The following is a 26,151-nucleotide window of genomic DNA, read 5'->3' as shown; positions in this document are numbered from 1 at the left end:
AGTTGCGGGCATTAATTTGCATGTCGTTGTACTTGAGGCACTGGCTGTTCTTATTACTCAAAGCTCTGTTGGTTTTGCTTCAAGATGTCTAATCAGAGACTGATTCAGACCTGGGAAGCAAAGGGAGAGCTACTTATTACTGTAGTATAAAAACAGTAGGCAGTAGGGTCTGTGGAGGGTTCATACAAAACAACTCTTATGTTAACAATTATAAATAATAAGTAACATGTAATTGGGAGTGGTGAACAAGTTGACAAAAGTCTGTTGCAAAACCTATTTGGTATACCTGGATTTCTTCCAGGTTATATTTAGGTGATTTGCAAGCCAGGCTGGTAGTTTAATTTGTCTTAATCCAACATTGGACTTCTACAGTCATCCTCGCAATTTCTTCTACAGATCAGACATGCCAGTTACAGCTCCATTCATCCCATCCACCCACCCAGCTATCTGGGGGGAGGGACTGGAGCCTATTACAGCTGTCATGGAAAGGTGGAGTGGACCTTGGACAGGTCGTCAATCTGTCGCAGGGAAAACTCTTCCTATGTAGACTATGGTGAAGCTAGGGAAAGAAGTGGAGTAGGGGTAAAAAAACCCCCCCAGAAAAGGCTTAGTGTTGTATGCGAGGCTGGACACGAAGAAAGGAGGAAAGGACTTGTATCAATTGGATATTGACAAATGCAGAAGAGGAGTACGGGATCCAATTTACAAGGGTGATGTGCAGAGCCGTCTACAGAGGGATAATTTTGATGAGCCATGCCATGAAAAGAGTTGTTTAAAGATAGGTTAAGAAGAGAGGTGACAATCAGCATGGAGCAGTATGGACTGCATGCCAGTGTTGATGGAGAAGTACCGAAAAGGTCAGAAGCAGTTGCACTTCTGTGTAACCTGATGAAGAAACTCCCAAGAACCTCTCAAGAAATGTTGCTACACGTTGGGTCGACGCAGCCTGCAACAACTTAAATAGCGTGGAAAGTTACAGTGTAGGGATAAAAGCTAAAGCTAAACCAAGCTTTACAGATGGGTTCAAAGTGGGGGTACAGTTGAAGATGTTAAGGTTTCCATTGGATGTGACCAAAATGGACAAGATTATAAATGAGTATAACAGAAGGGCAGGTTGAGCAGTTTGGTGGGTAAAGTTAGAGTAGCAAAGCTGAGATGGTTTGGACAAAGGATGTTAAAGATGTAGCTGCCAGTAGCGAAGAAAAAAAAGAAGACCTCAGAAAAGACTCATGGATGTATTGAAGGAGGATGCTAGGGGTAGGGTGAGATGAAGGCGGGTGATCTGCTTTGGTGACCCCCTAAAGGGAGTAGCCGAAAGAAGAAGAATGTCGACACAAAATGCAGGCTACTGGAGTGGAAAGTGTAATGATGGATGAGACAGAACAAGCAAATGATGAACGGGGAAACAAACCCTCTGTGTGGAAGTAAAAAAGATGTACGATCATCTCAGGCTTTGGAATGCAGATCAATCCTGGACTAACTCAAGCCTGCCTGAGGCGAAAAGGTCACCGTTTTACTTTGTCTTTTCTTTGGCCGCATTTTTTTGTGGTTTGCTGTCAGCCAACAACACACGAGTTACAGGCTCAGAGCAAATAGCTTCCTACATGGGATGATACCAGGTCCAAATACCACAACATTCCCACATATACGCATTTAAAAGCAGACGTGGATAAAAATAGAGGGTAAAAATGAGGCATGCTTAAATGTTAAGGTCTGCAGGATGACAGTATTTTGGCTTTGGGACTCCTTGGTTATTGGCAGACTTGTGTTGTATCACAACTTTACAAGTCTGCACACACATGCACACGCGCGCACACGCATGCTGGGAAATCAAATCAGACAGTGAGGCTACAGAGAGAAACCACCTCAGCTAGTGCCTCCAATATAAATGGGTCAAGAGACAGTTTCACAAAACCCCGCTGAGTTTACAGTGAAAAGTTGAGAGGCTGCATTTTTATTGTGTGAAGAGCATTGGAAAGATAAGTCCTGTAAGGCTGCTGTGGAGACAGGGAAAAGGGCCAAGTGTGAGTGTGCCTGCAGCTTAGAAGCTATGAGTTAAAGGCTGAAGAGACATGAATGTTTCTTTTTTTAGGCCATGGTAACAGGATTAAAATTGTTTCATGAAATAGACTAACAGTGCTATGATTTAATATATGTAACAGTGGTGCTAAAGCTGTAACTTCCTGAAAGAGAATAGACTCTTTCAAGGTTAACAGCACTTGCTACTCACACCTCTTCCCTGCTTTCTACAACTCTTTATGTCATCATCAACATCATCACCCTCTTGTCCTGAAGCCAGGCGAGTAATCACACGTGTGAAAACAGAATTTATGGTCTTTAGAGTCACACTTGACTACCTAAGCTTTCACACTCAGGGAAGATGTTCAAATTCTCAGTTGCAGCTGCTTAACTACTCATTTATATATTGAACCATAAATTAAACAAGTACTTATGTATCTAAAAAAAAAACAGAACAACACCATTTCTGAAAGATGCAACTGACAGGAAAAACAAGAAGAATAAACACAAACACGTGTGTCAGAAGCATGCTACAAGAAGTTAAAGGAAAGTATCACGATGCTAGAAAGTTCATTATCATTTTGAGGAAAGCGATTGAACCAGGCTGTAAAATTAAAACTATACTAGTAGCCCAGAGAAGCTTCAGTGCTTATTCCGATCTTGGTGGCCTTTTGTTTTGCTCTCTTTCAGGATGAACCCCTCACTACTTCAATAACACTGAGGTCTGAACTCTAGGGAGGCCAATCCATAACTCATGAAATTAACTGTCCGTTTTCTATCATCTACGTATGTTTTTTTGCCGTGTCTTTGAGATCCTTGTCATATGAAAAAGTGAATGTGTTGTCAGTCAGACATTTTCCAGATGGTACTGCTTGAAAATTAAATCAATTTTGACAGTATTTGTCTGCAATCATAATCCCATTAAGTTTGATAAAGTCCCCATCACCGCCGGCTGAAATGCAAACCATGACAGAGCCTCCAGCCTTTTACAGAGGGCTGCTGACACACCTGTTACCACTGATTTTCAGTCCGGTTCTTGTATAACGTGGCATACCTCAGCTGTGCAGCTTTTCTTGCAGTTTCTGTTAATGATGACTTCTTGACAGCAATACTTCCAACACAGACCATTTCTTATAAGTCTTCAGTGAACAGTAGCTCCTATGACTGTTCACTTCTTGACACAGATCATGGATGTCACTCACCCAGTTTCCTTAAATTTTTAAAGGTCACACTGCACACCATGCCCAGATATGGCAGGTTGTTAGCTACTAGCTCCGTGGGAATCACTTTGTTCGTATAAATTAATAAATCGCAATGAATGAAAAATGACAAAACACTCTGGTTCCTTGAATACATAAATAACTGAGTGGTGGCTTAAGACTTTTGCGCAGTGTTGCATCTTTTATCCCTACGCTGGTTTTTCACTCCAGGAAGTGCAGACTGCATACTTGAGGGATATTAACCCTTTAAGACCTACCATAGAACCAAGTCCGCCAGAGCTTATATTATATTTTTACATGCTGTGGAGCCATTTTTGGGAGCATTTCAAGTTGATATACATCAATACAACCATTATAGCCCAAACTTTAATAATATGTCTGCATTAGGTGCATAGTAATTACATAAATTGCAAAAAAGTGCAATAAACTACAAAAAAATTGAAAATCGTTTTTGTTTTTTTAACATATATTTCTAGTTAGAGAAATTTAAGAGGCTTATCCCTCAAAACTGTAAATACAAAAAAAGTTGCACAAACTAGTTTCCCACCACAGGAAATTTATTTTAAGTGTCTTCATAGTTTTATTTTTGAAATGCACCAATTTTTATATATTGCAGGAAAAACGAAAATAAATATTATAGTGCAAATTTGCAAAATAACAGCATATGCATCAAAATAAACTATTTCCAGCAGTGCAATATGAGTCCTAAGCATCCCAGAAACGACACAGAAAGTCATAAATTCAAACATAACTTTTAAAACACAAGTATAGGCTCATAAGGCCCCGATCGTAATAAAACTACATTTCCGCAAAATGACGTCACTTCCGGTTTCGGGCAGGTCATGCGGTCATGCGGCAGTTCACGCTGATGGACGTAGGAAGTGTTACAAACAGCTGATCGGATCGGCGAAGCGTGTTTCTGGAATATTATGTTTTTGTTGCTGCAAGCGCTTTTTATGCAGTTTTTGCAAAGCTATATGTGGAAGGAAACTGTGACCTAGGACAAGCTGATGGCATAAGATGTAAGTACAACTCCTCCGGTTTCATATGCAAAAAAAATTATTGCGCTAGCTTACTTGGTTGCAGTGCTACCGGGATTTAAAAATACTTACGCAAAATGGAGCGTGTCCGCTCCGACCGGCTTTAAAGGGTTAATATTGCCAAAAGTCAAGCAAAGCTCTGTATAAACATTTTCCCTAATGTTGATTTTTCAATTATTTTGGGAAAGTTTATTCTCCTTACAACGGTTTGTATATTTATTTATTGATAAAGTTTAAATTTAGGGCTGGATCAGGCAACCCTGAATGCTCCATTAGTTATGTGGCAATAGGTCTAGGCTGTTGAGGGCTTCACTCACCTCTTTTCACTCTCTATGCCTTATATACCACTCTGCATTTTCTCAGTGTGTCTTTTGCCTCCCTCCTTTAACTCCAATCAATTGCAGCAGATGGCCGCCCCTCCCTAAGCCTGTTTCTGCTGGAGGTTTATTCCTGTTAAAAGGGAGATTTTCCTCCCCACTGTTGCCAAACGCTTGCTCATAGAGGGTTGCCTGATTGTTGGATTTGGATCTATTGCTGTAGGGTCTTTACCTTATAATATAAAGTGTCTCGATGAAACTATTGTTACTTTGGTGGCATATAAATAAAACTGAAATGAATTATTTTGCGTATTATTGCTTCTAATTTTCCTCAATTAAAAAAGAAAGTATGATCTAAACAAATACTGGATTGATATGTTGGTATTTAGTCTCCTGTGTTTAGGCCATGAGATTTTCCACGGTTCCTGGTTGGCTCGAGCTGGAATTAATCAAGAAAGTGGAGGCAGCTGGCCACTGTGTCTAGGATCTATAAAACCTGCCTCCTCCTTGTAGCAGCTCACTCTTCTGACACAATTTTCTTTTCTATTTGAGTTTTGATTTTTTATATAGTTGGATTTGAGTTCACCAGGCAGATTGCTTTTCTGCCACTCTCATTTCCAAGCCTGAATTTTTGTTGCATTTGATAAAAGAAAAACGTATTGCTGCTAAATTAAACTTAATTTTGGTTATTCCCTCGTGTCTTTCTTTTATTTGTTGTGATCCCAAAGCCAGACTGTAATAACTGTAAAGCTGATAACAAGGGAAATATAGGAGGAAAAAAAACCCAAACAATCAGCACATTCAACTTTTAACTGATTTTAGTGACTTCAGATCAAGGAAAATAAAATCACATCCAACTAAACACAGACTCTGCCTCTCACCCACTGGGCACCATAGCTTGTGAGTGGGAAGCCTGTCTAATGATTCAACAACGTTAGGCCATATTAGAGCTTAAAACAAAATAAAAAAAGTCATGAAGGACAGCGGAAAAAAGGAGAGGACAGAAAGTGATTTGTCAGTGGAGTGATGTCTATAGCATTACTCTCATAAAGCATTTACACCTACCTGACAGCATCTGAAAGTAGGCCAGATGCAAAACCTCTATCAGTGCATTTGTTTTAAAGTCACACTTTAAAGCTCGTCAATGTAAACGTACGTTTTATTCATTCACTGGTGGAACTCTTATGCAAACTACTGAACAAATGGGCTCGGCAACTTCACTTTTAATTGGTATAAGAGTGATCGCAGCCAGTACGAGATGCACCATGAGAGCTTGGATGCTGGTAGTTTTCCACCCAATGACCTGTGGAATCACCTGCTGTTTGAAAGTGGTTTTGCACACTTAACCTCTGGGCGAACAGAGGACACCACAAATACTTGTAATCGGTCTCCTACAGCAAAAAGAAAATTCAATGACATCACCAGGAAACCCCTGAGATTTTGTAGTCACAAGGAGAGTGGTGTCCTATTTTTACTCTACTTGACTGATCCATTAGATAAGCATTTACCTCTCACCAAAAACACAAGAGGAGCCAGAAATATGTAAAGCACACTTTTGTCTCTCCATTGCACCCAGTGACTTTGTAATTTGCCTTGGATTAATACTTTTTGTGATCCCTGAGGCAAGCCCTTTAAATGAAGACGTCCTGACTCAACCCCATGGACCGAAAGCCTAAGGTAGGATTGATGCGTGCTCTCCGAGTCTTCTGGGATCATTTGAACACAGGCAGCCGAGGGATTTGTCAGTCTAATGGGAGCTGACAGGAAGAGAATGAACTTTAACACTCGCAGACTGCTTTCCCTTTCATGAGCTTCCAAAGAAACCCTGTAGTGAATCAAATCCCTTTCCTCAGGGACACGCACACACAGAGACACACACACGCGCACACATGTGTCATGTGTCAGAAAAAATGCATATATATATATATATATACACACATATATATATATATATATATGCATTTTTTCTGACACATGACACATGTGTGCGCGTGTGTGTCTCTGTGTGTGTGTATATATATATATATATATATATATATATATATATATATATATATATATATATATATATATATGCATTTTTTCTGACACATGACACATGTGTGCGCGTGTGTGCGCGTGTGTGTGTGTATATATATATATATATATATATACATATATATATATATATATATATATATATATATATATATATATATATATATATATATATATATATATATTAATACGCACACTACATGAACACACGACAATGTGTCACGCACACAGACATTCGCTCCCTCCAGTGACCTGAGAATAGAGGTCACTGCCGAGAGCTCGTTGTTTCAGTGATTTCACGCCATGTTGCTTTCAATCAGGAGCTGTAATGAAGGGTCTCATAACTAACGTTAATGGGACCCAAGGACTGTTAACCAGATGAATAGCTTGGTTTTATAACTCTGATTTAGCATCTGGCATCTCTTCACGTGGTGTGTTAACAGGTATGTTTCGGTGCGCCTGAAGCCTGAGGTGACATAACACTCTTGTGTGGGTCTTGATGAGACGTTTACTTAACGCTGGCCTGGAGTGTTGCCTAGGAGCTCATCTGTTTCACTATTTAGCATTGACTGAAGATGAATAAGGAACAGCCTGGTTACCCGGAGTTAAGCACAGCCCTGAGCGTTTTATGAGATCTGATGAAAAAAAGACCATCAAGAAATTAAAAAGATATATAAACAAAAACTATACTCCAAATCAGTCGGGGTGAATATGACCGTCTGGGCATCAGAGGGAATAAATAATGCAACTCTTTAATTTGCTAAGTAGCAGAAATGTTTGGCAAATGTTGCAACTTTGTCCCAAAAACTGGCAACTCTTCAGGCCACAGCCTTTCACTCAAGAGCACTCAGTAATAAATCTTGGTGCATTGTTTTATTCAGGCTAGACAACAGCAGTCTGTTCATGACTCTTATTAACATTCTTTTTAGAAAATGAACACTAGCCTGAATAAAGCTTACAGAAAGGCGAAAACAGTAGCCTGTCTGGAGAGCCTGTTCTCCTTCCCAGGGTGTTAAATGCTGCTGTTTTGCCAGGGTATGCATGTCAGTGGTATGCACAAAGTCCTACAGCACAGCAAAAGTAAAAACGAACATCTCCACAGAGCTCTACGTTGTCCTGTGAAAAAGGAGAAAGCATACTTTGACTCCTTCTATAAGAATTTAAGCAAGTAGGTAGCTGCCAGGTGCTGCTATTCAAATGTACTTTATTAACTGCACATCTGTCTGTGTGAGCACCTCTACAGAAGGAGTTTAATGTACTTTATATACTTTAATGTCAGGTACACGTCAGTAGTGTATGTGCCAGCAAGTTCACTCTGAGATCAGAGAAACTGCAACAAACCCAACAGCTACATTACAGACTCTATAAGCCTCAGTTGGCATTTTAGTCCCAGTACAACACAAAAGACTGAACAAGTCTTCTCTCTAAAAAAGACGATGGCAGCACAACTCAGGTTTCCAAAATTGCATCTTAACAAACCACAAGACTTCTTTAAGAATGCCCTTTGGACAAAGAAAACCAAACTGGAGATGTTTGGCCCTAAATTCAGGTCTTTTAGAGTGAAGGGCCCAGTTCTGAAGACCTTCTATGACTCTGTGGTGGCCTCAGCCATCTTTTACGGTGTGGTCTGCTGGGGCGGCAACATCTCTGCCGGAGACAGGAAGAGAACAGACTGATCAGAAGGGCCAGCTCTGTTCTAGGATGCCCTCTGGATCCAGTGGAGGTGGTGAGTGACAGGAGAATGGTGGCTAAGCTGTCATCCCTGTTGGACAACATCTCCCACCCCATGCAGGAGACTCTGACAGCACTGAGCAGCTCCTTCAGTGGCTGGCTGCGGCACCCACGGTGTGGGACGGAGAGATTTTGCAGGTCTTTCCTCCCCATTGCTGTCAGACTCCACAACAAAGACTTCAACTGATCAAACACACACATCCACACATGTGCAATAACACTAAGTGCAATACTCTTTTCTGGCATCGTTGTATTATACTCAATTGTATATAACATTTGTATTCTATTTTATTCGATTGTATATAGTATTTTATTTTATTTTATTCTATTCTATTGTGTACAGTATCTCATAGATATATTATTCCAGTGTTTTTTCTCTAATTTTTCTATGCAACTTGCACTGTCCACTGCTGTAACAAAACAAATTTCCCACACGTGGGACTAATAAAGGTTATCTTATCTTATCTTGTCTTAACCGTCAGCACCACATTTAAGAAAAGCTAAATGCATGACATCAGCACAGTCCTACCAGCAGTCAAACAGAGTTGCAGAGGGGTGATAGTTTGGGCTTGTTTTGCAGCCACAGGATCTGGACACCTTGCACTTGTTTAGCTCACCGCAAACTCTGTATACCAAAGTATTGTCCAACAGCTAAAACTTGGCTAAAGTTGAATCATGCAAAAGGAAAATGCAACAGAATCACTGAAGAATTCAAGAATTGAGATGTTGCAAGAGCCCAGTAAAAGTCCAAACTCCAATCTGACTGTAACGTGGGACACTAATGGAGCTGTGCAACACTAAATGCCCACAACTACCAAGGAACTGTAGCAATGCTGTCAAGAAGTATGGACCCAAATTCCTCCACAAAGATGTGAGAGACTGATAAAGTTATACAAAAAACCCCCCACTATAGCTTAAAGTTAGGATTGACTTCTGTATGACTTATCTGTAACTGTGACAATGTTTTACAGGTTCAAAAGAATGAATATAGAAAGTAACAAATAAAAGCAGTCCAGGCTTTTCTGCTATACTTGTCCACTCACTACTGAGCAAAGCCAGGCTATGGGAAGCTATAAATAATAAAAACGTAATAAAATTATTACAATGCACCGCTGTTGCCAACTTGATATGGAGCCCTAGGTCTTGAGCCAAACAGTAGCATAATAAACATCACCCTGCACCCCATCTCTGCCCTCATCACGTAGAGTTTCCCTCCCACTGCCTCCTCTATCAAAAACACAATTACACCCCTGCATACAACTGTAAATCCAGTAAAAAACAGTTACTATGCTGCTCTGCCAGCAGGCCAAACAACCATGCTCTCACACCTTCCGACAGGCCAGACAGCCTTTCTGTGGTTATAGATAGATGCTAGTGGTGAGTTTTCACAGGCCAGAGAGCAGATGGTCTGACTGAGCAGTATCAAATCTCTAATACTACAAGGCCATGCAAAGACGTGAACTGGCCATCTTTGCGCTCAGTTGCCAACACACTGCTAACAGCTCCTGAAAGAAACCAAGTAGTAGGAGCTACTTTCTTAACAGTCATGCCATACACAAGCACAGAGCTGGTGTAACATTGATTTTAGTGGAGTTTACTACATGCATTTATCTTCAAATGAAAATGAAAACCTTATGATTTCTCAAGTAAATCTTACATTAAAGAAAGCCTTCGAGAAATCTGTATAAAGTCTAAATCTAAACATAAACCGGTCCGTGGCGCAAAAAAGGTTGGGGAACGCTGACATAGGGGCAAAGGTCATGTTTCATAAAGCAAGGCATAAAAAAAACTACTTACATTTAAAAAATATATATTTTACAACTTAAAGTGTCCATTTGGCTTCTGCTGATGGCTCAGTTTGAATATTGGAACATTAGAATAAAAGCAGGACAGCAACCGTCCTAGATCTATGAAAAAAAATGGAGGTTGGCAGTTGAGTGCATTGAATATTTTCACATTTGACAACTGATTTCAAGCAGCTGTGGTGGCTAAATGACTGAGTGTACGACACCCTCGACCACTTTTGATCGTCACGTAGTAACACAGTTAGCACCTAGCTGAAAGCGACCTGCCTCCATGCAGTCGTGGCCCGACACAGATAGTCCTGCAGCTACTCTCAGAATTGCTAAAGGTTTGCAAAATAACTGCTGTCTAATTTGCAAACACAGATTGCCAACACTTTACAATCAATCAGAGTGTGCCAAACAACTCGTCTGCAACTCATCACTTTGCAATCAGCGACTTGAATCAACTGGTTGGCAACTTCGTATATTTTTTATAAAGCAAAGTGAGCGTCTTTCTTTGTACGTAGATGGCAACAGATTTGTAAAAGTCAAGTGCTGCATTATCACAAACAGATTGCATGTAATTGTAACTTGACCACATTCGATCACAAACTAATAGCAGACTGACTGTGTCATTTATCACTGCTTTGATGCACCAAAGTTGCTTTGAAGATGGCAGCTGTTTGCATGTGGTTGTGGCCTTTGTCCCTGTCTTTGAAACAACAAGAGTGTGAGTTCATTGCATGCAGTACAGTGGCAATAATCTTGGTACTGATGTGGTCTCCAACCACTAATTGCTCTGCAACTTTACCATAACTAGTTTGACTCTCCTGGTCACGTTGGGCTTTTCTGTTTGGGATCTTTTGTAAAAGAGCCTTCCTGCCACCTCGTACATGTGTGAGATTAATTGTTGATTCCAAAACAGACACGGATGTGCAGTAGATAAAGTGCTTCAAATTTAGAGAATAAAGTGACTAGAAAAGCGCTAAAGGCCTGTCCATTTGCCAACTGTAATGCCAAGCTGCTGCCACACATACAGAGAACATACATGAACCTTGGCAACCACATTGCCTATCTGTACACACAGTGTTTGCCTACCTTGTTTTCTGAGAGGTTCACATCTGTTGTCTTGGCTGTGGCGTCCAGGTCAGTCACTCCTCTGTTGAGGTTCAGATCCTCTGCTGCTAGCGCCTGGCTCACCTCCTCGGCATCAATGTCGGTCTCTTCAGCGACGGTCGCCGTCTTCTCTGCACCTGTTAGCTCCCGAACTGAGCCCAGGAAAGTACATACACACACAGGTGGATAAGCACGCACACCTGCACACACACACACACATGTAGGCGTGAGCATGTACGCACACACACACACATGGGTGGACAAACATAAAAGCGTTTAAGAGAAAAGTTTCCACACAGCCACAGTATGCTAAATAGTTGACAATTTTTTTTTATTGCCACACAGATGTCAAATTTAATGTCAATTTAAAATAAATGTACTGTTGGGAGCACACTCTGGCTTCCATTTAGTGTTCCTGTTGCTGTTAATTTATTTCCAATACAGAAATCAGTGGTGGTTTCTGAGTTTTTACAAAGCAGATATTAACTGTGATGATCAACAAAATTGCTTCCTGTGACACAAAATCAAAACAGCTGCTGTTCACAGCCAGCCCTCCCACTCTTCTGCTTGTGGCCCCATCGCTTTTAATCAAAATTTTAATGGAGATATCCATTTTCCTTTTATTTGGTAAAGACTACTTTTGTTGCTGTTAATAGTTCCAGCAATCCAAACATGTTAATTTAGTAAAAACACTGTTGAAAGCTGCCACAGTTTATGAGAGATCGATGCACTGAAAGACATTTTTAAAAAGTACCATTAAAGTCAATTAAAAAAGCAGAAATATGTTGATTTAACTTGATATTTGCCAGCAATGATTTCTCAGTTATGAGATTCCTCCTGCCTTCAGATATTTCCTCTGTAGAACTTTGTCACAGTCACTGAAACACTTCCTCCCAGTACCTGGAATGTCTTCACCCAATTCAATGTGAACCTTGTAACCAAGGAAAGCCTGTGTTTCCATATTTTATTCCATAAAACTGCACAACTGCACTGCACTTGAAAACTGCCCACAAAACAAAATTGCATTTGTTTTCTAGCTGTTAAAAATACACTTGACTGGCATAGGGGCTGCACTCCCTTCACTGGCAAAACTATATCAGCTGGCAAATCCATCTGCCCACCACTGGCTATCACGAAATAAAGCGAATAAGCATGAATATAAGAATATATAGTGGAAATACACTCACTTTCATCTATTCACCTGCTCGTTAACACAAATATCAAATCATCCAATCACATGGCAGCAACTCAATGCATTTAGGTATGTAGGCATGGTCTAGATGACTTGCTGAGGTTAAAACAGAGCATCAGAATGGGAAAGAAAATGTGTTATGGTTGATGGTACTGGTCTGAGTATTTCAGAAAGTGGCGATCTACTGGGATTTTCTCACACAACAATCTCTAGGGTTACAAAGAATGGTGTGAAAAGGAAGTATCAAGTTCTTTCCGAGCTCGTTGCAACCAGTCTATTCAATTCAATTCGATTCAGTGACAGGATAAAATCTGCACTGTATGTTCCTGGTATGCAGAAGAATGCATGTCTGAATCAAACATTAAAGCAGATGGGCTCCAGCAGCAGAAGACCACACAGGGTGTCACTTCTCTCAGCTCGTTTTCCCCTCTTGTGCACCCAGCTATTAATCCTCTCCTCCCCCTCCACTCAAACCTCCTCTCCAATAGTTTGGAAGGAGCACAGCTTGTCATCTCCAATACTTACCATTCAAAACCTGCTGCCAGTACTACTCTTACCTTTTCCTCCATTACACCTCGTAATACTCACCCTTTCTACTCAACTGGCAAAGCTCTGCTGCCCGGTGTTTACCCGTGCTCTCTGCTACTGACATAATTTCCCCCTGTTGTCTTTGCTTCCCAGTTCAGCCTCAACTCTTTCCAGATGACTTTGTTATTGTTAATTACACTGAGAGAAGAAAAGAGCTAAGCTCCTTTGCGGGGAGACTGTTGCAAATTGAGAAATGGTGCATACATGGGCCTGGGTGGGAGCCATTTACAAATGACTAAAGAGAGCAAGCGTTATACGTCTTGGATAAATGATTACATACAGCAACACTTCCTCTTGGAATGTGTGACCCTGGTATGATGAATATGGCATAACTATTATTTCAAGCACTTGGGGCAGGGATAGCTCAGTAGGTAAAGTGGTCGCCCCATGATCGGAAGGTCGGCGGTTCGAATCCACTTAACGGCTACCCTGAGGTAACCCTGAGCAAGGTACCGTCCCTACACACTGCTCCCCGGGCGCCTGCTTAGTGGGCTGCCCACTGCTTCACTGAGTGAATGGGTCAAATGCAGAGAAAAACAAGTAATTTCCCCATGGGGATCAATAAAGTATCCATTATTATTATTATAAAGGTTTAGCAAAGTAGATTTCCCCGAAGTTTATAATTCAAATGAAAAGTGATATGTAAAATTAGCCACCTGTGCATGTTACACTGCAGGCTCTACACAGATTCACTGCAGAAGTCCAAATTAAGCTTTAGGCTCAAACCACGGCTCATATAAGAAAGTCAGCCGCCAGCTGCCTTCAGCCTCAGTGCCCACCCATGTCCACTGTGGGTGCAGACGGTGGTGACAAGAGGCCCAGGTGGCAGAGGCCTCCAGTGCCTCGGCAGAAGTGCAAGTAAGGGAAGGGCAGGGTTGACCTGAGGGAAGGGGGAACTGAACCCTTCTTTGTCTCCAAAACGCTGAGGGAAGCCTGGAGACAACACTGTGGGCAACCATTAATTAGACTCATCTGCATGGAAACTTATATGCAGTGAATATTTTTCTGATTAGTACAGGGAACGGGGGGGTTATAAAAATGTAATCAGATTCAGTAATTTACCTTGTTTAAGCTACTGGAATATTCTAAATCTTTTAAAACCAAAGTAGCAGCAGCAGCAGTGGTTCATTACTCTATAAGTGAGTGTGAATTGAAAGAGAAGGGGAAGAAAACTGTGGAATCACTAGCGCTTCAATTCACTGTTAAAATGACCAAAATTACTTTGAGCTTTTACTGTTTCTTAGTTGAAAAAAGGGTTAAACAGGTATAAATGAACTGGAAGCAGGTGCAGTTGTGTTGCTTTTTGTCACTCCATGAATAAAATAGTCAAAAATCACACTGACTGAATCAAAATAACTTGCTCAAATAAACAGTTTTTGTTTTGTGTGCTTTTAAACTGTAGCTAAAAAAGTTATCATATAGCCCGTGGGCTTTTTACCCAGCACACTTAGCATTCACTGACTATCTAGTTACTGCTGAATGGATATTCACGCCTGTGGCTCTGTTATAACTCATGCTAAATTGAACTGTAATGACACTGGCATTTGTTATCATTCAGTGGGCTTCGTTAGATCCAGTTCCAAGGTTGGAAGCTGACTTTACAAAATTCTTTGTTGTTTATATTACTCAGTCTGGGTTGGACAACTCCTCTGAAACAGTACAGAAACATTGCCGCACACTTTCTTCTCTTCCTTTTCTTCCTTCTTGTGACTCCCTGCTGTTCAACCCAGTTCTCCATCCCCTCTCCTCTTTTCTAATCTACATTTGGTCTTTCTTCTTCCTTTCATCCTCCTCCTGAGTTTATTTTCCCCTCTAACATCATTTCCTCTTCCTCATCTCAACTAGACATGCCTTCCTCCAGCACACTATCTCCCCCTTTTTTTCCTCCCCTCTCCTCTCATTGCCATGATAATTAGTTCTTCAGATAAGCACATTGGCTGTGCGTGACGGCGCTTGTGTTATTTAACACACCGTGACAGTGAGTGCGTGTGTACAGACCTCTCCTTGTATGCATGTGAGGTCCTCTTTACAATGTGTGTGCGATGCACAGTTAGAGCGTGTGGGTGATCTCCGGGCTCATCAGCATGTGAAAACGAGCTCGTCTTTGGAGGGCTGGAGGGGAATCTGCAAATAACATATCCCTGCCCGGTGTAGATCAGGGCAGGGAGGACGACCAGCAGCTGGCCGCTGTAAGATCTGGAACAATGGTGTAAAAGAGCTGCATTTGATGACTCCTTGTCTTGTCCTCTCAGGACCCCACTGAGAGCCACGTGTCCCCGGGCTGCCACACAACCCAAGCCGTCCAGACATCAGGCAGCGGATAAAAGTAGCTCAGCCCACCAGTGTTGTTGTGCTGTTTCTCTGTGTTGACTCATCCATGATATTCGCTCTAGCATACCATTCTCCTTCTTTCCAGTTTGGGCACAATACAGGCAGGAATCTCATCTACAGCACATCTACAGCTGTGTATGTGCAGTGCGTCTCCAGTACAACCTGTTAGTGCAGTCTGAGGACACATGACTATGCGAAGTGTGTAGGTGTTTGTGGGCACTGGGGAATGTGCTGACAGCCCTTCAGATTTTGCTTTACTTTTAGGACTTCCACAATGGAACTGATGACACTTCTTTCCCATTTTACTTAGGGCATTAAAAACATACTTTTTAGGATTACAATCTGATAGAACAAGTGCTAATGGACTCTCACTGGTTCTTCCCGAGACTCTTTCCTATCTCAAGGTTAAAACTGAAACTGACAACACAACGTTAGACAAGTTAGAAAAGCCGATAACCTGGGTATCAACTCAATGATTGGCAACATCTCCATTTTTCAGCATGACAATGAGCCCAAACACAACTAATATGGTATAAACCCAATGGTCTTCATGTACTAATATGTACATTCTTACACAGTGTAAAAATAAACACGTATGCTATACTACTGTCCAATTAATGAAATGTGACCGGCCTATTTTGTTCCTACATTTGTTAATAAACGAGAACAGTTCTGAAGCAACAGTCTCGTATAATCACCATACTCTTCCACCCACATTTCTCTTTCTAAGGAAATGCCTCCAGGTGAACAGAGAAAGCGGTGACGCTACTGTACTTCTAAGGCAAGAAAGCAGCAGAAAGTCCAGCTGAAGAAATGAAAACAGTTATGTCCAAAGGCTCCTTTCTCATTTACTATGTGTTAATAGACCTCTTTGCATTGACTCATTACTTGTAATTAATCTCCGTCTCTCTTCCACAGCATGTCTTTCATCTTGTTTTCCTTCTCTCACCCCAACCGTTCGTGGCAGATCGTCGCCCCTCCCTGAGCCTGTTTCTGCCGGAGGTTTCTTCCTGTTAAAAGGGAGTTTTTCCTTCCCACTGTCACCAAAGTGCTTGCTCATAGGGGGTCATATGATTGTTGGGTCTTTCTCTGCTTGTATTATTGTGGGGTCTACCTTACAAAATAAACCACCTTGAAGCGACTGCTTTTGTGATTTGGCGCTGTATAAATAAAACTGAACTAGCTGAAATTATAGAAGTTTTTAATATGGTTTCCTCTGAGACACCCACCGTGGCTCAAATAAAGGAAATAAATTTGGACATCAAAAGAGATCAGAAACTCAGGGCAGACTGGAATAATGCGACGACATTAGCCTGTTGCATCCAGCAACGATATGTCATTTTTAATGAAAGATACGATAATTTAAGAGACGACAAAGAACACAGGTTCAAATTAAAAGCCTACACCTTTCAATTGAATCTTCTGTTTTCTTTATATTAAATGTAATAATTCTTTTATAATTTAAAATTCAACTGTAATTTTTAGCATTAATAACAATAATAAGGATAATAATACTTCATTTGCTTGTCCATATGGTCAGAGACACTTAAATTTGTTTGTACAAACAAATTCAGATACAAATATTATAAATGGCTGATGAATGATGATGATGATGAATGTTCATACGCGTAGGTTACACACAGATTTGTGCTTATGGACTATTAGTAAATACTTATTTTATAATTATAATTGTATTATATTAATATTTTAAATCAGTTTCATGTCTTCCAGTTTTGCTTTTACGTTTTGTTACGGAAAGACACTAACAAACTTCTACAACATTCCCTCAGTTACTATTCTTAATATTCTCAGTTGCCAGTGGTTGCACGGCTTCTATTTTAGACATCAAAGGACCTTGATATCTCTACTGTAGTCCACTTCACGTATGTTACACATTGATGCTGATGGGGACAAACAGACCAGAGGCTGGCAACGAGGCCACCTTGAGGAGAATAGCTGCTAAATTTATATCGGATTTAGTTTATACAACAGATTTATGTTAAAACAGGAGGCATCACTTTAGATTTTATCAGAAGATAAAAATAATGAATTGGTTATGTCGTAAATTAGTCTCATGGTGGTGAACCAAGGAGCAGAGCAGGCAAAAACCAACAGCCATCAGTCTGTTTGGATGCTACAGTGTTATGGCAACAGTGCAGCATCCAAACAGAGAACATCTTTCTTGAGAGGAAAGACAAAGGTGAAGAGCGACTTGCTGCATAATGAGGATGGAACAGAAAAAAAAAAAAAAGCTTTTGCAGTAAAAAGGCATAAACATGCCATTTTGAATGATGTTCATATCAACTGTAACCATAAATTATCTTGGGGATAATTTCTGCATTTCTATGAATGTAGAAGCAGAGAGGTGATTGGAAATAAGCGAGGCAGGGGGAAATTACACAGGATGGAAATTGCAAGTATGAGTCTTATTCACTCAGCCACCTGGACAACCTCCAGCTAATATGAAAGAGCAGCACTGAATCCACCCACAATTTAGGCACTCAATTTAACAATGTTTTGTTATGGGCGTCTAAAAAAAAGACAAGGTCTATCAGTCTATCGGCAGCACAAGCCTGGCTGTTTCTATCAGCGATGTGCCCTTTGTTGGTCCAGAAAGTCTGCTCTCAAGGTCTGCTTTTAATTTTGGACACACCGACAATGTTTTTACTGCCACAGCCAAACAAGCCTCGAGTCTCCTTCACAGCACATGCCTCTGAAGCACTACATTACATCAACCCACACACGTCTATCTATCCGCTCACTCCCTGCGCAGTTCTCATCTGAAAGTAAACCTCGTAAACAGCTGTATTTACTCGTCTTAAAATCACAGTGCGTTTTATCTAAGTGGGCGCTTTACATGGCAAAATAACATTTCTGGCATCTCGCAGAAAAACAATCTTAGACTGTCTCTGTATGAACTTGCCTGTCAGCGTTCACTAACAACGCCTGCTGAAGGTAAAACAACAAATGAATTACCCTGAGACAAAACGTCACTCAATCAATCGTTGCATTTGCTCCTGACCTCTCCTCAGTGAGCTCGCGTCTACTTTTTTGTCTTTTAATGAGTTCAATTCAAATTGAAAACTCGCACGCAACTTTCACCTTGCAGTCTTTAGTGCCTCTGCAGCTCCACCATTCTCCAAAGTGATCACAGTATGCACAACTGAACTTGCAGTAAGCACTTTTTAACAGACTTGAGGCCACAGCAGAAGTGCTTTAATAGAATAAAAAATGGAATGGTGTTCGTGTCTACCTGTGACGGAGGAGTCATTGCTGTTCTTGTCGCTGTGGTGGTCGTCCTGTCCATCTGTGTTCTGCTGCGTGTGCTGCAGACTCAGTTTGTGACAAACTTCAAACGCCTGCCCGACTGTCCGAACGATACGCATGGCCTGGCTCTGCGAGGGTGAGGAGACAAAGAAAGACAAATAAATGTAGCTGTGATTCTCAGAGTGTTATCAGCTGCATTTTTGTGTTGACATTTGGTTTTAAAGAAAAATTAAAAACTCTTTGCTGCGTTGCATTTTCTAATCGACTTCATCTAGTGTGGCATCTTTCTCCTTAGGCTTCCTCTGACTGGGTTTCTGCAGGTGTTTACCCAGAAACCAATACATGTTTCTGGGTATAAGGCAATGCAAACCCCATCACGAGCCACCAGGGTGATTTTACCAGATAAGACTGAGCCCAGTGTTGGATTCCGACTGGACCCAGAATCACTCTTAGAATATTTCCTGTCTCAGACACAACAAGCCCAGAACACGGGTGTGTAGGTCAGCTGGTGATTCACTCTTACATGGATGCACTGGGCCACATGATGATATCTGAGATCACTATGTTAAGAGATCATGATGTTGTTGTGGGGCCACCATTACAACTGACCAATCATGTTGTTGTGATGCTTTGCAACTTAAGTGGGGAGGAAAAATACTGAAACTGAATCGTCCTGTAGTGGAAAAAAATGCAGAGTCACAAAGTCTACATAAGGAAGAGGCAGAGCTACAAAGAAATGAACGGGCTTTCACCCGTGAGACTATGTTTCTACCAATGTACTGTAAATGTGGAATTATTACTCTTGGACTCAGTGGACTTGCTTTCATCCATCTATCTTTGATCCGATTCAGAGAGCCCATCCCAGCTGTCACAGAGTAAAGCTTACATCCTGAACATGTTGCCCAGCTATATCAGTTTTTAAAAAAGAAATGCATCAGTTACATGTTGTATTTTCTTTAATTTAAAAAAAATAATAATAATAAAGGTTTAGGTAAAGATTGAAGTTTCCATTTAAACTTTTTATGTCAAGAAGAAGAAATATTAGACATAAATGACAAAAATGAGACAAAAATGACACATAGTACTCACTAGCTGGAAAGTTTCTGAATAATTTCTCATTACTTTTTTCAAGGGTGTAAACTTGAGGTCATGTTAACAATCTAGTGAAATGTGGCTTACATCGCCCGAGGTCTTCAAGATTTATTGGTGGAAAACTGACAAAAAGCAACTATAATTCTTACAAGTGTGGTGTGTGTTATCAACATGTAGACAGTACTGTATAAAGATTTAAAATATCACATCACATTTGACCTCTGACCTCTCCTTTTAGGTTAATAGACTGATCTAAGGTCAAAGTGAGAAGCTATTTAAAACTATGTTTCTTACTGCTATTGCATTAATAAATAGGAATACAGGGAACAATATAGGGGGATTCTTTTGCCTCCAAAAACCATGTCACATGACCTCTGACCTCACTTTTGATTTCACATCTGCATTTCTTTTAAGATGACCCCAAAAATTGTTTATCTTCAAAGAAAATATTGCAAAAGGAAAGAGAATGAGGTGCCCAGTTAATTAGCAATATACGGTAGTATTAGATTATATAATATTATATATGTACCTTATTCATGTTCAGTTATTTACAGGTTACTCCTACTATACTATTCCCTTAAAAGTAAATACTGCCCAGAGACTGAGCCGCCTCGGCAGAACTTTGTACTCTCTGAATAATTCTAGTTATTATTATTATTGTATTGTAGATGCAGCTCTTTGTTGCTTTTATTTTTTTGTTTGGTGGGGTGGTGGGGGTGTTTGTATTTCAGCACATTGAGAAATTTCTCCTTTTTCCTCCTTCTAAGGCATTTCAAACAAATAGCAGCCTGTTGTTAAAAAAAAATACTCCAAACTCTGAATTTCTACTTTTGACTGGATTTCACTTTACCCGCAGGCACACCGACTTTAGTGCCTCTGCTCATCTCCTCCTTTTTCCTCCTTCGGCCCTGCTCTGAAAAGGCAGGTCAGGCAAAAACAACTTAGACGCTTTCTATCTCCTGTCAGGCATCTGCTCTATCTCCTCACAGTAGAAAGGCGTAAAGGCAGAAAAGATTTCATTGTAAAGCACTCATTCTCAGCTGAATGAGTATAAATGGATGAAGCGTGGCCTAAAAGCCACAACACAATACACACATGACTGAAGGACCAAATCCTTTCTTGCCCTGCTTGTCAACACTGGACTAGTTTGAGGCTGTGTCCTGTAAGTGCTAACAGCATTAGTGCAAGCTCTGTATGGGATCAGAAAACAGTTGATGAGTTAGTGGGTTTTGACAGCAACTGAGCTCCTGGGCTTTGGCCTCAGCCCACAGATGTGTTTCTGTATCAGTAGTAATGTTTGTCTGCAGTCTTCTTACAGCACATTTTATTATTCATTTTTTTTAAATTAAATCGACTCGCTTTAGTTTAATTTAGTGCTGATGTTACCATAGTGACCAGCCATCAGGTGGCACAACCAGCAGAAAGAATTTATGACCTCCCAGTGTGTCACATACCTTCTGACCCTTACAGAATCAACAGTCGTGATGACTAAGCTGCCTTGCTGGCATAAAAGCTCCATGAACCTCCACTTTGTTGTGCTCAGTCACCTCATCATCATCATCATCATCATCATCAACTTTATTTATAAAGCACTTTAAAACAACCACAGCTGACACAAAGTGCTGTACATTGGAACTGTAAAATAAAATTACATGAGATATAAATAAAAAACAAATAAAAGAAGAGTGAAATCATTAATTAAATAACTACTGCATTAAAAAAGAAACTAAGTCTCACTGAGGTTAAAAGCCAAGGAATAAAAGTGGGTTTTAAGACGTGATTTAAAAGTGGACAGTGAAGGGGCCTCTCTAACATGCATGGGCAAATTATTCCATAATTTTGGAGCCACAATAGAGAAGGCCCTGTCCCCTCTGAGCTTCCTCCTGGATCTCGGTACCTCACTAAAAGTCACTGACAGCATAAAGCCATTTGAAAACTCTCTCTCTCTCTCAAAAAAACAACAACAAAAAAACACTTTTAAAACCATAGAAATAAAAATTCAAGCCAAACTTTCAATGAAAATGAACATCAGAAATACACTCTGTGCAAGTAAACACCCTGCTGTCAGCTCAAATAGAATACTGAGGTGCAAAATAAGCATTTGGTTTAGCATTGCCTAAGTTTGTTTATTAAAGTGTTAAGTAGCAGGCGTCCCACTCTGTGCTCTCTCTGCATGCCCGAGCTCCTCTCCACACCTCTGAGATCAAACCGAGCCACCCTACGGAGGAAGCTCATTTTGGTTGTATCATTGACCTCATTTTTGTGGCCATATGTGAAGCCCATAAGTGACGGTTGGCACATAATCCGACTGGTTCACCACAACGGTTAAGCTGACCACGTACAATTCGCCAGTTGAGCTCATGCTCCATGTTGCGTCAAGATCCCCGGAGAGTTAAACCTTTAGCTAGGGTAGCATTTCCGTCAACCACAGAGGAGCATGCCACTGGTTTCTGGCTTCAGATTTGGAGGTTTTGCTACCACCACATTGCATGCTACAGGTTGTTGCAATTAAGGTAGTCAAATCCCATGATCTGTGTAAAGCAGGAGCTTGTTTCCAACCAAGAATATCTGTGCCAAATTATTTCCATTTCCAATTTCAATCATCCTCTGCTTCATCGTCCTTTCAGGAGTTCAATCAGCGTTATTTTATATATAAACTATCAAATCTAATCAAACTATATATCTACAGTTTAATAATACAGTAACACCGCACAATCTAATTTGTAGAGGGATGAAAAACAGAGCTGTCTAAGAATTCTCTTTTTTTTTTTTCTCTCTCTAAATGACATCAGAAACAGCAGTATGCGACATTACGTGATGGCAGAGCTTCAGTTCATCCTTTGTCATTTTTTTTTTTTTTTTTTTTTAATAAATAGGACAGAGGGAATGAATGAGAGAAAGAGGGGGAGAGAAAGAAAGAAAACCAAAGGGGAGAAGAGACGGTGAGAAGGGGGGGGGAAGAGAGAGAAAAAAAAAAAAGAACTCCTGGGTCACCTGTATGGAGAGAAAAAAAAAAACAAACAAAAAAAAACAAACAGAGGAGACAGCAAACAACAAAGAGCAACATAATAATAGAGAAAACAAAGCACCATCACAATAAACTAGCTAGTCATAGGTATCAATATTTACTAAATAATAAACGATATTGTGCAGCACGCAAGATAGACAGCGCACAGTGTGCTTTGAGGCAGCAGCCAAGAAAGCTTTAGTCCGCGTCTGTGAATACCCATGTGTGCATACCTGTGTGGATCAGCATGCTTGCATTCCAAAGGTTTCTCCATGTAATGATCTGCTAGGGAGTGTGGGGGGGCCACAGCCCCGTCCTCCAGGGTGTGAAGTGGGTATGGAGGAGATCAAAACTCCAGACATCCAGAGGCCCCCAGAACACAAGAGACCATGGAAGACCAACAGAGGGGCAGCCGCGCCACTGTCCCAGTAAGAGCTGAGGAGAGTCCCAGATGAGGGCTCGCCCAGCAGCCGCGGAGCAGAAGTCAGGGGGAGTTGCAGTGACGCGCCCGTGAGCTCCGCCGGCCCCCAGCTGCGCCTGAGTGACCGAGCCCCAGGCCGAGAGGCCGGGGGCACCCCACCTCCAAAGGGGTCCGAGCGAGCCCCAGGCCCCGACAAGCGGCCGCCAAGGAGTGAGCCGGTGTGTACCCGGACGCCCACCCCCAGACACAAAGAACCACCAACACACCGACACCTGAGGGAGTCCGCCACCGGCAGGGGAAGTGGTGGTGGGTGGAGATAGGCCTCCAAACCTTGGAGGGCCTGAGATGTCCCCAGAGAGGTGGCGTCTGATACCCAACCTGACACATAGACACAGACATACAGGCACACACAGACACAAACATCCATTCCCACCCTCATGCTCTCATATGCACTCACTCCACACTCAACCAACGTGGAGACAGACATAAAGAGACGCTGTACACACAATCACACTCCCCAAGCGTACTCTACAAACCGGGTCTAGGTACCCTTGCCCCTGGAGGGGGGAATTGCACCCAGACCCAGGTGGTGTTACCCTTTTCCCTGCGGTGGGGAGAGGCAGACCACCCCGACTCCGCAGCAGCAGGGAGGCCCCACACCCCAGACCGCAGTCGGACGGCCAACTCCTCCTACTAGCCCTCCTGCTCCAGCAGGCCGCAGAGAATGGGGGTGGGAGAAGACTCCAAACCTCCCTCCACCCGCTCATTGTAGTGTTGATGCATATGTGTTCTAAGGTGCAATTAAAACCCAGGAGGGCATGGAGCTACCTGCCAAGGAGCAGCAGGTAAGCGCATAGTCCCTCCTGCTAGCCCTCAATGACTAAGTGTATTTAAAATTGAGAGGTGGGCAACGACGTCAGGGGTGAGGTATACACCCTGATGGTGATTTGGAATTCTCACAGTGACATGACTAAATAACTTCAGAACCAAAAAGAATTGAAGAACTAACAGTTTCAACCTCTTAAATGGTAAATATTGCTATGATGAGATTTTAAGAAATCCTAAGGATTTTTATTCACGCTAGTTGCAGTGACTAACTGGTAAACTGATCACCCAGAGACTGAGCGTGCAACCCACATAGCACCCATACTTCAAAAACAGAAATTCATAGACTGTAATGTAAAAGGTTGAGTAGTTGTTTTGTACTATATAGAAAACTTCTGAAGAGTATTTGCCAGATTAGCTGTTAAAGCAATGCTTCCCTCCACCTTCATAAAATAATTTAGTGTTTGTTTGTCTTAACACATCTTCCTTATTGGTATTCAGTGACAGTGTCATCAACCAACCAGGCGTCATGAATACAAGTAGCTGATGTTCAAGATTATAGTGATAAAAATGCAAATTAAAAGAGATGTATTCAATTCTGACATCTGCTTCCTCTCTTTTCTAATTTTCTGGAGACGAGTGTTAATAACGTGAGACATCACCGCTCTATGGGCATTAAGAAAGGAAAGAAAAAAAACTAGTGACCCTTGAAGGCAAAACTCCACTTTTTTTAAACAAGGAAAAAGTTGTTCTGAAAATGATAGATGATGTTATTCAAAAATGTTAAGTATACACTTGCAGGCATCTCACATTTGGAGCAACTCTTGCATCCTTCACTCATCTTTCCTCCTTGGAGCCGTGGTCCTGTTTTTCCACGCTCTGCCGTTCCCATCTTCTTCATTTCCTCCTCCATTATCTCACCCCCACATCATCTCCTCCTTCTCTGTGGACCCCATTCATGTCTTCTCACCCCATGCTGGTCCTCAGACTGACAGTAAACAATCGTGTTTCCCTTTGAAGATGTTTGTTCCACAGGCAGTCATACCGGGGATGAGAGCAGATTCTGGTGTTATTGTACACAGCGAACACAGCAAAGCTCGGCTCCCCTGCCTCACACACCGACGCGTTGGAAAACACACAATTGAAAACAATGCTTTATACTTTTTCATTATTTTAGTCCTTTTTTTCCTCCTCTCCAATTCCCCTTTCTTGTAATTGACTCAACAGTTCAACACATTTTTTGTGCTTCTGGCTCAGAAAGATGACTTCCTCGTTCTTAATCCTACTAACAAAACCCCAAATTGGTTCCACTAAATGCTCCCATTAAACAAAAGAGCTAACCTCATTGAACTGCTGAAAAAAATGCTTGGGACATGGGCTGCCGCTGGGAGCTCAACAATGATAATACCATACTGAAGTAATAAGGGCAGAGGCAGCAACAATCCAATTCAATTTCAATTCACTTTCATTGATATAACAACTGTTGTCTCAAGATGGTTTATACTGTTAGGTAAAAGTCCTGGAGAGAAAACATCAACAGTCAATCAACCCCCTATTAGGAAGAACTTGATGACAATGGGAAGGAAAAACACCCTTTTAACAGGAAGAATATTTTCTCTGCAGCATACTGGATCAACTCTACAGCTTTTTAAAGAACCTTTCAACAACTTAAATTACAACAATGAGACACTTATAAAAAAAGAAGAAGTCCTAAATCTGTCACCTGACCATGGCCTTTCTATGGCAGCCGGGATAGACTCCAGCCCCTCCTGCAACACTGATGAGGATAAGCGGAAGAAAATTTATGGATGGATGGATATAATAATTTATAATGGAACAGAGATACTCAGGTTTCAGGGTTATGGAGAATAAATGTATAAATAGGAGAATTTTTTTAAGGCACTTTGGGGCCAAAACTGGCAAAGTCAAATCCATCACAGTCTTTCATCTTTGCTAGAGTGAGCAGCAAAGACTGAGGGCACTACACAGGTCAGGTGTCTTTTTTGCAGCATATCAACCAGTTTAATTGCTTCTTTAAGAAGACATCCATATTCCCAGGATCTTAAATATCTATCCTCAAAGGCATCAGGAGCCAGTTCAGGGACTTTAAAACAGCAGTGATGTGAGCACTCTACTTGCTCCAGTTACAGTCTGCCAGAAGTAC

The 26,151-nt window shown here is 41.3% G+C and overlaps 1 protein-coding gene across 3 annotated transcripts in view; it reads right to left on the bottom strand.

Annotated features, from left to right (window-relative positions):
- The window catches only part of LOC146555141 (carboxyl-terminal PDZ ligand of neuronal nitric oxide synthase protein-like), a 248,283-nt gene that overhangs the window by 68,266 nt on the left and 153,866 nt on the right, over positions 1-26,151 (bottom strand). For 2 of the 3 annotated variants that reach the window (XM_085250812.1, XM_085250813.1), the window contains exons 6-7: positions 18,629-18,770; positions 11,247-11,464 (exon numbers count right to left, since the gene is read on the bottom strand). In XM_085250812.1, coding sequence (XP_085106938.1) covers positions 11,247-11,464; positions 18,629-18,770 — 360 coding nt within the window. The remainder of the gene's footprint in view (positions 1-11,246; positions 11,465-18,628; positions 18,771-26,151) is intronic. The other variant, XM_085250814.1, reaches the window with a different exon arrangement.

Source organism: Mchenga conophoros, linkage group LG17, assembly GCF_057382185.1.
Source record: "Mchenga conophoros isolate Kocher_MC1m ecotype Shallow Benthic linkage group LG17, M_conophoros_male_GT1.1, whole genome shotgun sequence".
Lineage (NCBI taxonomy): Eukaryota > Metazoa > Chordata > Actinopteri > Cichliformes > Cichlidae > Mchenga > Mchenga conophoros.
The sequence above is the reverse complement of the archived record's forward strand: the minus strand, read 5'-3'. Positions and strand labels throughout refer to the sequence as shown.